At 39.8% G+C, this 15127-nt stretch overlaps 2 protein-coding genes across 3 annotated transcripts in view; both read right to left on the minus strand.

Moving 5' to 3' along the window:
• Positions 1–7549: 7549 nt before the first annotated feature.
• On the minus strand, positions 7550–8361 carry LOC117322713 (putative protein TPRXL). Its single transcript, XM_033877652.1, has 2 exons — positions 8346–8361; positions 7550–8223 (listed from the first exon to the last, which is right to left on the minus strand). The coding sequence occupies exons 1-2, from the start codon at positions 8359–8361 to the stop codon at positions 7550–7552; spliced, it is 690 nt and encodes a 229-aa protein (XP_033733543.1).
• Positions 8000–15127, minus strand: part of LOC117323915 — a 31063-nt gene continuing 23935 nt past the window's right edge. Inside the window, exons 2-3 of one of the 2 annotated variants that reach the window (XR_004531856.1) lie at positions 9643–13593; positions 8000–9591 (exon numbers count right to left, since the gene is read on the minus strand). Coding sequence is in view for 1 of the 2 variants with exons in the window: in XM_033879446.1 (XP_033735337.1) it covers positions 12603–13523 (921 nt within the window). In the remaining variant the exon portion in view is untranslated. Of the gene's footprint in view, positions 9592–9642; positions 13594–15127 lie in introns of those variants that run through there. The other variant, XM_033879446.1, reaches the window with a different exon arrangement.

The raw sequence follows: 15127 nt of genomic DNA on the forward strand, positions 1-15127 counted from the left end.
TTGCTGGTTCGATGTCCAAATTGAACACTATACCTATTTCTGTAACAAGTAATTTAGAAAGGGACCAGCAAGTGCTGTCAAGCAGTTTATATCAATTTGTTTATATGCAATATACATAGGCAATACTTATTTGGTAAGATTGATTCACAAATTTGTTCAAGCTCTAATAATGAAAACCGCGTCTAATCCTGTACACTGAAAAAGGTTTTATTTGGCACCAGTGAGCTTCCGTATACATGTATACTAAACTGTGAGAAAAAAACAAAACTAAGTTCCGTTGCAATTAGTTTGAGATTAAGCTATAAAATGCCTGGAATAGTATCCAAACTTTCTCCAACTTCGTATATTTTTATATTCTACCGGCTTTCACTAGGGACCGTGAAAGCTCAGTCGGTTAGAACGCCAGACACATTGCGTTACCTCAGTCGGATGTCCCTACCCGTTCTCGGGAAGCCATGTACATTTGTACTAACCGTAGGCCGGTGTTATTTCTTCGGGTACTCCGGCTTTCCTCCGCCTCCAAAACCTGGCACGTCCTTAAATGACCCTGGCTGTTAATAGGACGTTAAACAAAACAAACCAAACCAAACCATCTCGGGAAGCAGAGAAACGGACAGGTATGTGCTGTCGTTGGCAAGGCACTTTGACCTAAATGCTCTGGATGGTATGTGACGGGCCTCACGTATGTCGTTGAGTGAGGTAGTCACCAACTACTACAAGGATTCCTCGCCTCAAAATGACCCTGGCTGTTCACGGGGCGATTAACCCTAACAAACAAACAAACAAACAAAACCCTTTCACTTAGGCGGAACGGTACATGTAGGGGTCACCTGCCCGACAACATGGGTTTTCTTGGGCACACTTTCTGATGGTAAAACACCTAACGCGCTTCCATTGCTAATGAGAGTGATTGATGTAGGCTGTTTCGCATTCGTTATAAAACAAATAAAGTTCATAATCCTAATGTACACAAGTTCGACCGTGTACTTTACCAAAAGTGGCCTGGGATATGAATGACACCATTAGATGTGTCGAATCAATACAGACGTATGTAGTGTCGACGCCCGATATTAAATACTAATCTACTCCCAGGAAAAAAATAACTATGCCAAGATTTCAATTATTCATATGTGATGAAGTGTACTATCCCTGTAAATAGAGGTTTTATTTTAATTATTACATATGAATAACTTATAGAGAATAATAAAACAAAAGTAAGTGTCTGTGTTAGATGATCTAAATACTCGCCCGACCATGACACAAGTAAATCAAAATTAATAATTTTTACACTGGGTTGTTTGTCGAGTGAGACTTACCGACTGTAGTACAGAAAGGGGAAGTGTCGCTTATCGTGTAGACACGCAGTAACCTATTAAACCATGTAGACCACATCTGTGATTTCTTTTGAAATTTTATTCTTTTATCATAAACTTTCTTTAAATGGTTGTCGGAGTGTTAAATTGTCCTTTTATTGTAGTACATAGAGAACAAGTAACTACCTCGTGTAATTGTCGCCGTAAATCATTGGAGAGAGTCTCTACCTTCAAAAAGGTGGTCTGTAAGTGTTACGACAGAAGGTGACGTGGTCCGCGTTAGGACATACCTCGTTATTTACGGTACTCGTGTGGAGGTAAGGTGATCCATACATTAAAGTATAGGTGTGATTATTGTTGGTGAAATTACCTTTTATTGAATGTCACTATGTTTTTCCGGGATGCAGGTCATCATTTTCCGCACAGAAACGTGCTGTAAAGGTGCTTGCTCGCGATGTTCTAATTAAAACACGTGACAAGTAAAATTACATTATCTCTAAACACCACTTGCATGCTATCTCTAAACACCACTTGCATGCTAGTGAAATGTTTTAGTTTTATTTCGGTTCAGAAATGGTACCCAGTTGTCATTACGGTAAACACTTCCAGACTGGCTATAGCACTATACAGATGACGTGTCGGCTACATGTCAGAGATACACTTCCGGTCCACGAGACTATACAGATGACGTGTTGGCTACATGTCAGAGATACACTTCCGGTCCACGAGACTGGCTATAGGACTATACAGATGACGTGTTGGCTACATGTCAGAGATACACTTCCGGTCCACGAGACTGGCTATAGGACTATACAGATGACGTGTTGGCTACATGTCAGAGATACACTTCCGGTCCACGAGACTATACAGATGACGTGTTGGCTACATGTCAGAGATACACTTCCGGTCCACGAGACTGGTTATAGGACTATAGAGATGACGTGTTGGCTACATGTCAGAGATACACTTCCGGTCCACGAGACTATACAGAAGACGTTTTGGCTACATGTCAGAGATACACTTCCGGTCCACGAGACTATACAGATGACGTGTTGACTACATATCAGAGATACACTTCCGGTCCACGAGACTGGCTATAGGACTATACAGAAGACGTTTTGGCTACATGTCAGAGATACACTTCCGGTCCACGACCCTATACAGATGACGTGTTGGCTACATGTCAGAGATACACTTCCGGTCCACGAGACTGGCTATAGGACTATACAGAAGACGTTTTGGCTACATGTCAGAGATACGTTTCCAGTTAACACCACGAGACTGGCTATCGGACTATACAGATGACGTGTTGGCTACATGTCAGAGATACATTTCCGGTCCACGAGACTGGCTATAGGACTATGCAGAAGACGTTATGGCTACATGTCAGATATACACTTCCGGTCCACGAGACTGGCTATAGGACCATACAGAAGACGTTTTGGCTACATGTCAGAGATACATTTCCGGGTTTACACCACGAGACTGGATATCGGACTATACAGATGACGTGTTGGCTACATGTCAGTCTTACACTTCCGGTTCCTACAACCAGACTGGTCATAACACTATATAGATGACATGGATCATACTCGTATGTATAACAACGGGACATCATCACGATATTTCAAGTATTTCGAGCTAGACAGAAGTTCAGTAACTCGTTTTTATCATAATTGTATTTTCAAATATTATTGAAGCTGGGATTCTTTTCAAAACATTAAAAATGAATTCAGTTAAGCAATCGCCAACAGTCTCTCGTGGTGTGACGTCATACATCGACTATCGATCAGTATGTCATTGTGGCAAGCACTGCGGTCGACCATCAAACTTTCATATATTCCTCAGACAATACAGTGTGTGGGGTACTCCGATACTCTACTGTGAATATAAGATTAAATATCTCCCCGCTTTGTATACTTCAGGGGAATGTTCTCGCTGATCAGCTAAACACACACACCTTCCAGTTGTCTCTCATTTCAGTATTGTACCCGAGAGGTGCAAATGTTCTCACAGAACAAAACAACCAATTATTAAATCCTGGAGGCCATTCCTTGATATACGTGTACACAATCATATGAATTTATCTAATAGGGCACTCTTTCATTTGGGTAAATATATAGCGTGTTACTGACCAGATATCGAAATAAATAGCGATGCGTGCTACTTACTAAATATCGAAAGATATAGCGATTCCTGTTAACTGACCAGATATCAAAATATACAGTGATGCGTGTTACTGACAAGATATCGAAATATATAGCGATGCGTGTTACTGACCAGATATCAAAAGATATAGTGATGCGTGTTACTGACAAGATATCGAAATATATAGCGATGCGTGTTACTGACCAGATATCAAAAGATATAGTGATGCGTGTTACTGACAAGATATCGAAATATATAGCGATGCGTGTTACTGACCAGATATCAAAAGATATAGTGATGCGTGTTACTGACAAGATATCGAAATATATAGCGATGCGTGTTACTGACCAGATATCAAAAGATATAGTGATGCGTGTTACTGACAAGATATCGAAAGATATAGCGATGCGTGTTACTGACCAGATATCACAAGATATAGTGATGCGTGTTACTGACAAGATATCGAAATATATAGCGATGCGTGTTACTGACCAGATATCAAAATATACAGCGATGTGTTTTACTGACCAGATATCAAAAGATATAGTGATACGTGTTACTGACCAGATATAAAAAAAAAAGGTATATTGATGCGTGTAAATAATTTGATATTATCAGATAGATTATATTGATGTTAACGTCTGGCTAATTATATTACTGGCGTTATTGTGTTGTCTCCTCTTCCTTTGGAGTGTAAACAGTAGACTAAGAATTAATATGAACATGTATAAAGCGAGAATGCAATAAACTCCGTCTCCATGTTTATTTATGTTTAATGGTTTGATAAATAGATTAAAAAATATGAGAAAGATGTAATCGCCCCTTGGTATTTGACGGTTTCAGGTGTCCAGTGTGAGTGTCGTAACACCGAGATAATCCCCGCTTACTTATCACGCTGTCTACCCATACAACCTACTTTTTATAAATGATGTCTCCTCCTTTATATATCTGAATAGATATGATTAATATTACACCCACGGGGACGTCAAGTTAAGTGAAAGTAAGTCACTTATTGTTTGGTGTTAATCAACTCACGGCCGAGGTCTACATACCGACCATCTACAGAGTACGTGTGGTACTGGTGTCAAATGTCCCTGTCAAAGTGACAACACTTTCTCTGTCACCCTGTCTGTCCAGCCGTCCGAATTTATTATACTGATAAAAACACCGACTATAGACTCAACAGAATGTGATAGGTGTTGAATGTGATTTCGTATCAATACATTCACCAGGGCAGTTCGTGTCGAGAAACGGGGGACTGCCAGTTAGTCCAGCACTGGATATGAATTTAAGTTTAGAAATGTACATTTAATTGTGATTTTAAATGCCCTCTTGTTAGCCATAACTTACGACAACAACTAAGTGTCTCGTATCTACTATATCAGTTGTCACGCTATATTTGCGTGCAAATAAATAAAACAGGATGTTTTTCCCCATTCATTATTAATATATCTAGAGGCAGAATCCAGCTCAAACCACGTGAGGCCCTAGCCTCCCCCAGCAAGACTATAGAATGTCGGAGAAACATAGCGGTATCAGATCTAGTAAAACAGTATACGGTCACAAGGAGTTTAAGTAGGGGATACGGTACAAATAGACGACGGCCCCACGTAGGTTTCGAACTCGTAACCCAGAGGTGGAGGGCTAGTGATAATGTGTCGGGACACCTTAACCACTCGGCCACCGGCGCGGAGGTCAAGGTTGATTTGTAGTTGACCCAGTCCCAGAAGATCGGCGCGGTCAAGGCTCATTTGTAGGTGATCCAGTCACAAAAAGAGGGATGGGGAGGTCAAGGTTCATTTGTAAAGACGAGGTCACGCGAAGAAGGAAAGGGATATCAAGGCTCATTTATAGGCGCCAGGTCACGCAGAGACGAAAATGGAGGCAAAGGAAGGGGACTGAATCATACGGAACGGCGGGAATGTGCCAACAAATGTAATAGCTCATATTTTACGTATGGCATCAAATGCGATATTTAGTAAATTCCGAATCCGTAGCTGTTCGAACACAAGTGATTTTCCCAGAACAATTGCCATGCGACTGCTATGCGCCAATCTTAAAATTCGGCCGAGTCAAGGTTGGAGTCTTTTTCATTATATACATTTTATTTAACCTCTCTTGTTAAAGTAACGGTATTCAATAAAGAGATCCATATATAAACAGGCTAACAATGCCCATCACGTGATGATGATGTAATTAACGTTGATAACTATCAGTGTAGCGGGTTCATGTAGTTCTAGCAACAGGTGTGCTTGGCTAAGACAGCAGATGCCCAAATAACCAGGAACAGATTATAACGTGGTCGGACGCTGTCCTTAAATGACACAGATACTGTGATTGGACGTTAACGTACCTAGCTATTTCGACCAAAATTATTTCATCTTGAGAAAACAACTTGTAAGCTCCTAATAAATTTTCTAGACTGATTGTGTCCAAATGAGATACACTGAACATAAACAACTCTAACATGGATGGTCTAATGAGGTAATCATTCTCCTGTTTACAGAAAGCTGACTATCAATCATCGTGTAAGTGCTGACATTGCCAACAGGACGGGGACTATGTTATTGTCTTAACAATTTCGTTCTAATAGCCACTGCTAGCATGTCTAAATGTTAGTTGAATACGCGGACTAGACAGCATTGATTTTATTACCGTTAATTTAATTATATACTTCATTTATTGGCCTCCGCACCATCCCACAATTAGCGTTCAGTACGATGGACACGAAGTCATCACCAATAGTGTATATATACGACTAGGATTCCCTCCCGCCATCTAACGACCTTCGGCTGGCTCAAACTCAGGTATAACTGACCACATAACTGACCACAGGAACTGTACACAGTTAAATAATTTAATCTTGTTTTGTCCAGAAGTTTCACTGTTTATCCCTTTGTCAATCAAATGGACACAAAATGTACGTGATTCGAATTTGATTTACGTCGTAAAAAATAAAATAAATAAAATAATGCAATTTTTCACCAACAAATTATTGTTGTTATTTTGCCGACTTCTCGACTGTTCAACTACTGTTATATAATATTATACGGGGTTGACTATCGATATGGTGTTTACCGTTGCATATCCTAATAATGGTTCATTGTTTACCGATGTATACACAAACAACGCTGTACCAGAACAACAATGGCACATTGGTTACCATTGTATACCGAACAACAATGTCACATTGGTTACCGTCGTTTACTAGAACAACAATGACACATTGTTTACCGTCGTTTACTAGAACAACAATGGCACATTAGTTACCGTCGTTTACTAGAACAACAATGTCACGTTGTTTCCGTCAATTACTAGAACAACAATGTCACCTTGTTTACCGTCATTTACTAGAACAACAATGTCACCTGGGTTACCGTCGTTTACTAGAACAACAATGTCACATTGGTTACCGTCGTTTACTAGAACAACAATGTCACCTGGGTTACCGTCGTTTACTAGAACAACAATGTCACATTGGTTACCGTCGTTTACTAGAACAACAATGTCACCTGGGTTACCGTCGTTTACTAGAACAACAATGTCACATTGGTTACCGTCGTTTACTAGAACAACAATGTCACCTTGGTTACCGTCGTTTACTAGAACAACAATGTCACATTAGTTACCGTCGTTTACTAGAACAACAATGTCACATTGTTTACCGTCGTTTACTAGAACAACAATGACACATTAGTTACCGTCGTTTACTAGAAGTCGTTTCAGGCTGCACACACAAACACAATATTGTACGTAATTTTGAGACTTGAATGGATTTGACGACTGAAGTTTTGTTCCTGTTTTTCTTCCAGTTTTCATGTGTTATTTATTGTAGTATACATGAATAAACAAAATGTAAAAATACAATAGAAATACATTTACAAATAAAAAAATCCTTTATGTAACGTTCAAAATTTTATTTTGCATTCAATAGCTCACAATCATGAAGTCTTGGACGAAAACATGTTTTATATTTTGAAAGTTTCGATGAAAGACATTGATATAATATGTCATTTTTGACAGAATAGTCATATACAGTCATATAACAGTAATACAAAAAACCAGTGTCGCCATATCACTACAGTTTATCACAGCCTTGGTACAACAAGACCACAGTTTTTAATCAACATTACCACATCCTTAGTACAATATGTTGATGGCCTTGGTACAACCTTACCACATCCTTGGTACAATATTATCACGGCCTTAGTACAATTAGACTTGGACGGAGACTGATTTGTTGGGCTCGAATTCTCATTAGACTTGGACGGAGACTGACTTGTTGGGCTCGAGTTCTCATTAGACTTGGACGGAGACTGACTTGTTGGGCTCGAGTTCTCATTAGACTTGGACGGAGACTGACTTGTTGGGCTCGAGTTCTCATTAGACTTGGACGGAGACTGACTTGTTGGGCTCGAGTTCTCATTAGACTTGGACGGAGACTGACTTGTTGGGCTCGAGTTCTCATTAGACTTGGACGGAGACTGACTTGTTGGGCTCGAGTTCTCATTAGACTTGGACGGTGATGGATTTATGGGGCTCGAGTTCTCATTAGACTTGGACGGAGCCTGACTTGTTGGGCTCGAGTTCTCATTAGACTTGGACGGAGCCTGACTTGTTGGGCTCGAGTTCTCATTAGACTTGGACGGATTTGTGGGTCCCGAGTCCTCATCAGACTTGGACGGAGCCTGACTTGTTGGGCTCGAGTTCTCATTAGACTTTGACGTTGATGGAAAATCAACAATACGGGTATATAAACAACCTTTAGTACATGGTAAAACATAGACAGATCAACGTTATTCCATGTACGATCAGCATCAAGTGACAAAATCAAGGTTATAATAAATATTCCCCAGATTTGTTTTCCCTATCGGGGTCGCTTACTGTTCGTGTAATGCATGTTTGCTGAAACCAAAACATAATGTGACTTGTTTTCTTCATCCCCAGATCATAAAATATAAATTGATATGAGCACTGTTCTACACCTACAACAGTAACAGTATTATTTTGTTAAACGAAATGTCCAGATCAAAGTACCATTCCATTGATTGACCGCCAGACGTTAATTATAGATACTTCGACCATATTGGTCAAGCACTACGAGACTTGACCTATCACCTGTTGTAAACGGAATCATATTTATTCTACAGTTACCCTTATCGACACATATATCCAACTGTAGTTTAATTATCTGGAGAGTTTTATAGCGGCACTCACAGGAAACAATAGGACGGAAGCAGCAATCTGCCAGTTCTCCGACTCGGACAATTAGTATTAGATATTCACGTGTATTCCCCAAAGTGTGGGTAATGACAGGAAAGTGACCGCGGTAACCCGAACGTACAGACTTTACATCGTATACCAATCCACTCCTGTTAATTCTCTTATTTCTTGATCGCGCACCTGGAATAATTCCTCCATTCATGCAGTAGAGTACATGAATTGCATTGTTGATTTTTCTAACGTAGTGTTAAGTTACACATTTACAAAAGGCAAAGAAGTCTCTGCTGATGACGTCAATACACCTGGTACCCCTTTCTATATGCTTGTATTAGATTGAACAATTGTCACAAAATAAGTCCGCCATTTTAAACCAGAAATAAATTATGATCGAGATGGCCAGAATGACGGAGCGGTGATCCCTGCGGGATATAACATCACTTAGTTGTAAACACATCACCACTCCAAATAGATATTTACAATTTAACAGTTGAATGGTTACTTAAAAAATCACAAAATCTGTAAGCATTTCAAAGTTAAAAAGCATACCTCGGAACTAAAAGCTGAGTGAGGGAACATTCTCCTTCTACGTAATTAAGATACATAATTGAGGTATCTCAATACGGGTTTTTATAACCCATTTACCTCGCGATACATTTGGAAACTATTTGGTACAGTGTGAGTTAGGATTTCACCTACTGGTACAGATGTTCCTACTACTATAATAGGACAAACCATCCCATTACAGAACACATCCGACAGTTGTTTAGAACGGCAGCTACCGATACCTTTGGATAAAACACAGTTTAATTCAAATATTTCTTTCTGAACAAATTGAAAATATCTGTTGATAGCACTATTAAGAAAGTGATTGGTTTGCTATTGACGTGAGGGTAACATGGGTATAGGCCTAACAGTAGTTTCTATAGACCACGGTTGTGAGGGTAACATGGGTATAGACCTAACAGTAGTTTCTATAGACCACGGTTGTGAGGGTAACATGGGTATAGGCCTAACAGTAGTTTCTATAGACCACGGTTGTGTTATACTCGAGTTGTTCGAGTAAACAGTGGTCCGCTCACATTCTACACCCAACTGTTACCAACTGCACACCTATAATATAATTGGCCAGTATACATACAGGAAAAACCAACTGCTGTTTTTACGTCCTCGATACAGCATACATTTTAACAATACAACACTTTACATGAGGCCTAAATTATTTTTAAGTGGCCACCAAAAAGACATTTCTTTAAAATAAAAATAAATATTGATCTAGTGTAAATATTATTCAATATGGCACCTTTGTGTCACGTTGGGATAGAGTTACTCACGCCACAGGGGCCAGTCACATTCTTACCCACAATTAACGGGGATCAGAATCGTCGAGTTTACCACTTACACGACCGTCTTTTTACAAATGTACTTGTGTAAACCGACTTAAAGTTGCGCCGTCTGTATATTAACTTATGTGCTGTCTGAATGTGCTTTATCAGTAATTGTGTGCATGTGTTACGTCTGTTTTGCATACTTTTGTAAGCATATTTTGTTTGCTTGTGAAACTGTGTTATTTAAATCTAAACTCATGTTGTTTTACATAAAATCACCAAACGTTAATTTACTTGATTTAATTCATCAAGAGCTTTCTGAAACATATCAAATCATTCATAATTTTGATTAAACAAAATTCTGTACATATCATAGACCCTCTGTAACAACGCGAAACTGTCCACAACAAAAGCCGATCTAGATTGGCAACATGTCCGAGGACAGGTATCTGGACATAGGTAGACATAATTATATTAGGGTTAGAACGGCTGACGGAACAACTAATCGCCAAACAAAAGCATTAATTCGAAAAATAGAAAGTTCATCAGTCACACCAGTTTGCTTGTTAACAATCATGCACAGTTTTGGCAGAGAGTCTGTACTATGGTAGGTAATGGCGGGTTGACGCGGCGCGGTCAAAAGTACATGTCGACACATTTATATAGAAATAAGAAGATCAAAATCTACGTTTTACCATCAACTATATGTATGATAGCCACAGACGTGGTGACGTCACGATCACCTGGTCTGTAGCATGTGATAGTATATAGTCTGTCTTATATAACTTTTATCAATCTCTGGCTTTCTTAAATTTGACCCCGGTCATATTATTAGTGAACAAATGTACTTGACATATATATGCCATTGTATTGTTTAAAATATATCCTGTTAACATATGTCAACCTATATATAAATATATTGGTATTAACCATCCTCGCTGAGGTAACTCAGTCGTGTTACTGATGACGTAACTCAGTCGTGTTACTGATGACGTAACTCAGTCGTGTTACTGATGACGTAACTCAGTCGTGTTACTGATGACGTAACTCAGTCGTGTTACTGATGACGTAACTCAGTCGTGTTACTGATGACGTAACTCAGTCGTGTTACTGATGAGGTAACTCAGTCGTGTTTCTGATGAGGTAACTCAGTCGTGTTACTGATGACGTAACTCAGTCGTGTTACTGATGACGTAACTCAGTCGTGTTACTGACGAGGTAACTCAGTCGTATTACTGATGAGGTAACTCAGTCGTGTTACTGATGAGGTAACTCAGTCGTGTTACTGATGACGTAACTCAGTCGTGTTACTGATGAGGTAACTCAGTCGTATTACTGATGAGGTAACTCAGTCGTGTTACTGATGAGGTAACTCAGTCGTGTTTCTGATGACGTTACTCAGTCGTGTTACTGATGACGTAACTCAGTCGTGTTACTGATGACGTAACTCAGTCGTGTTACTGATGACGTAACTCAGTCGTGTTACTGATGAGGTAACTCAGTCGTGTTACTGATACGTAACTCAGTCGTGTTACTGATGACGTAACTCAGTCGTGTTACTGATGACGTAACTCAGTCGTGTTACTGATGACGTAACTCAGTCGTGTTACTGATGACGTAACTCAGTCGTGTTACTGATGACGTAACTCAGTCGTGTTACTGATGACGTAACTCAGTCGTGTTTCTGATGAGGTAACTCAGTCGTGTTACTGATGACGTAACTCAGTCGTGTTTCTGATGAGGTAACTCAGTCGTGTTTCTGATGACGTAACTCAGTCGTGTTACTGATGACGTAACTCAGTCGTGTTACTGATGACGTAACTCAGTCGTGTGACTGATGACGTAACTCAGTCGTGTTACTGATGAGGTAACTCAGTCGTGTTACTGATGACGTAACTCAGTCGTGTTACTGATGACGTAACTCAGTCGTGTTACTGATGACGTAACTCAGTCGTGTTTCTGATGACGTAACTCAGTCGTATTACTGATGATGAAACTCAATCGTGTTACTGATAAAGTACTCATACGGTAACTCAGATTTGTGTATATTTATAAGTTAACTCAAACACATGTTTACATATATGGCAGGATTATAATCTAGTACATATCATGTGTTGCATCCCTAACTACTACATTTAAAATCGAGCATTGTTAAAGACAAAATTTCTCGGATATGTTGGAGAACAAAAGACACATTGCATGACACGCATTATGATACTCTGGTTATGGACGACAACACAAATAAAACAGTGTGCACCGTGTTACAACTCAATAGTAAACCTCTGAGGTCAAATAAATAAAAAAAACTGATAATAAATATAATGTTATATAAAGCACACACTTACACTGAGCAATAATCCAAATTAATAATCACATAATACATTTCTACTTTCAGCACAAACATAATTATGCAAAACAAACACTAATCCAAAGTCCCTGGAACAGGTTCCAGAGTTTTTAGGTTAATCCCGATTAGTAATAGTATCACAGCTTTATCTTTCACCTCGTTAATCCCCTGGCGACAATAGCCGAAACAAGGGGCGACAATACACGTTTGCACAATCCCATGCCCACGTCCTTGCGTGTCGTGGTACTACGCCTTCACCTGTCCCTCCTTTTGTCTGTCCTTCAGCCAAGGCTTCATGTTGCGCGAGCTAGGGATGTCCACGTGTCCGTCTGTCTCCTCCATGATACGGTCGAACGCTTTGCCTCCCGATCCCCTCGCACTGTCATACAAGTCACTTTCATACTCACTGTCCCAGCCATTTTGAGCACCATTACTGAGTTCCGTTTTAATGTGAGAAGAGAAGTCTTGATAGGTTCTCGGGGAGACTTGTGTGTTTTTCTTTTTCTTTCCCTTCAAAGAAACCCTTTCACTATTCCTGATCGGCAGTAGTAGTGCCGCGTGTGTCTGTGATCTGTGATGGTCCTTGACCTTGGCTTCCGTAACGGGACTGCCGATATTGTACGCGTCACGGCACGACTCGGTACGACGTAACGACCTACGTGACGTGTGTTCACGTGCCGACTGCCAAGGATTTATTTTTTCACTTTGCGAGCTCGTCGGCAGAGAAAGGCTATTGGAGTTCCTATAAATGTCGGGCAGTTTGAACTCAATGTCCTCGTTGCCAGGGCTAACATTCAGCAACGTTTTATCCGTGTTTGTCGGGGACTCCAATTCAACACTCTTCTGGCCAGAAAAACCCATATTAGAAGGACAACTTGGTGATCTGCACAATCGTCGTCGCGATTTCTCGCGAGACTGACGGTGCACGTGAGAGTTTGAATTGGAAGTGCCCATGAAACTTGTAACACTAGTAGTCCGCGAACCGTCTATTGTCGGCAACTTAAATACGGACTCGCTATTGGCGACATCCCGCTGAAATTCCGTGTCCTTTTCTGGTTTGGAATCAGAGGACAAATCTGAGTCGTCTGTACTTGCCGAGTTGAGCGGACCAGAACGGAATATTGATGGCAATGAGCTCTCCTCCCTCGTAGAACTCCTAGTTCGCATTTTGATGTGGTTTATCTGTCAAGTCGACAGCTGCTATGTAGTTCTAGTGCTCCGAACAAGGTATTCCCATCTGAAACAAGCAAGTACTACATTAAACACTGTTATAACCAAGGAATATTGGTAGTATCCGGACATTTCTAAACAGATTTCAGGCTGGGCCCAGCTTGGAATGTTATTTGAATACCTTACCCAAATGTGTGATGCAAATTATAATGAACGGACCCGTTCTAATCATACAAAGAAATAACCCATGTAATAGCTATAGTGTAGATCGAGCGTCATATTAGTTCTACAGAGATGTGTTGCACGCTACAGAGTTTTACATTTACTTATAACGTGTTGCATTGCAGTAAACTTTAGACGTGTATGTAACACGGTACATATAGTTAGATATTAACGTGTATGTAACACGGTACAGATAGTTAGAGATAAACGTGTATGTAACACGGTACAGATAGTTAGATATTAACGTGTATGTAACACGGTACAGATAGTTAGAGATTAACGTGTATGTAACACGGTACAGATAGTTAGAGATTAACGTGTATGTAACACGGTATAGATAGTTATATATTAACGTGTATGTAACACGGTACAAATAGTTAGAGACTAACGTGTATGTAAAACGGTACAGATAGTTAGAGACTAACGTGTATGTAACACGGTACAGATAGTTAGAGATTAACGTGTATGTAACACGGTACAGACCGTTATATATTAACGTGTATGTAACACGGTACAGATAGTTAGAGACTAACGTGTATGTAACACGGTGCAGATAGTTAGAGATTAACGTGTATGTAACACGGTACAGACCGTTATATATTAACGTGTATGTAACACGGTACAGATAGTTAGAGATTAACGTGTATGTAACACGGTACAGACCGTTATATATTAACGTGTATGTAACACGGTACAGATAGTTAGAGATTAACGTGTATGTAACACGGTACAGATAGTTAGAGATTAACGTGTATGTAACACGGTACAGATAGTTAGATATTAACGTGTATGTAACACGGTACAGATAGTTAGAGACTAACGTGTATGTAACACGGTACAGATAGTTAGAGATTAACGTGTATGTAACACGGTACAGATAGTTAGAGACTAACGTGTATGTAACACGGTACAGATAGTTAGAGATTAACGTGTATGTAACACGGTACAGATAGTTAGAGACTAACGTGTATGTAACACGGTACAGATAGTTAGAGATTAACGTGTATGTAACACGGTACAGATAGTTAGATATTAACGTGTATGTAACACGGTACAGATAGTTAGAGACTAACGTGTATGTAATACGGTACAGATAGTTAGATATTAACGTGTATGTAACACGGTACAGATAGTTAGAGACTAACGTGTATGTAACACGGTACAGATAGTTAGAGATTAACGTGTATGTAACACGGTACAGATAGTTAGAGACTAACGTGTATGTAACACGGTACAGATAGTTATATATTAACGTGTATGTAACACGGTACAGATAGTTAGAGACTAACGTGTATGTAACACGGTACAGATAGTTAGAGATTAACGTGTATGTAACACGGTACAGATAGTTAGATATTAACGTGTATGTAACACGGTAC

This window comes from Pecten maximus, chromosome 3, assembly GCF_902652985.1.
Source record: "Pecten maximus chromosome 3, xPecMax1.1, whole genome shotgun sequence".
NCBI lineage: Eukaryota > Metazoa > Mollusca > Bivalvia > Pectinida > Pectinidae > Pecten > Pecten maximus.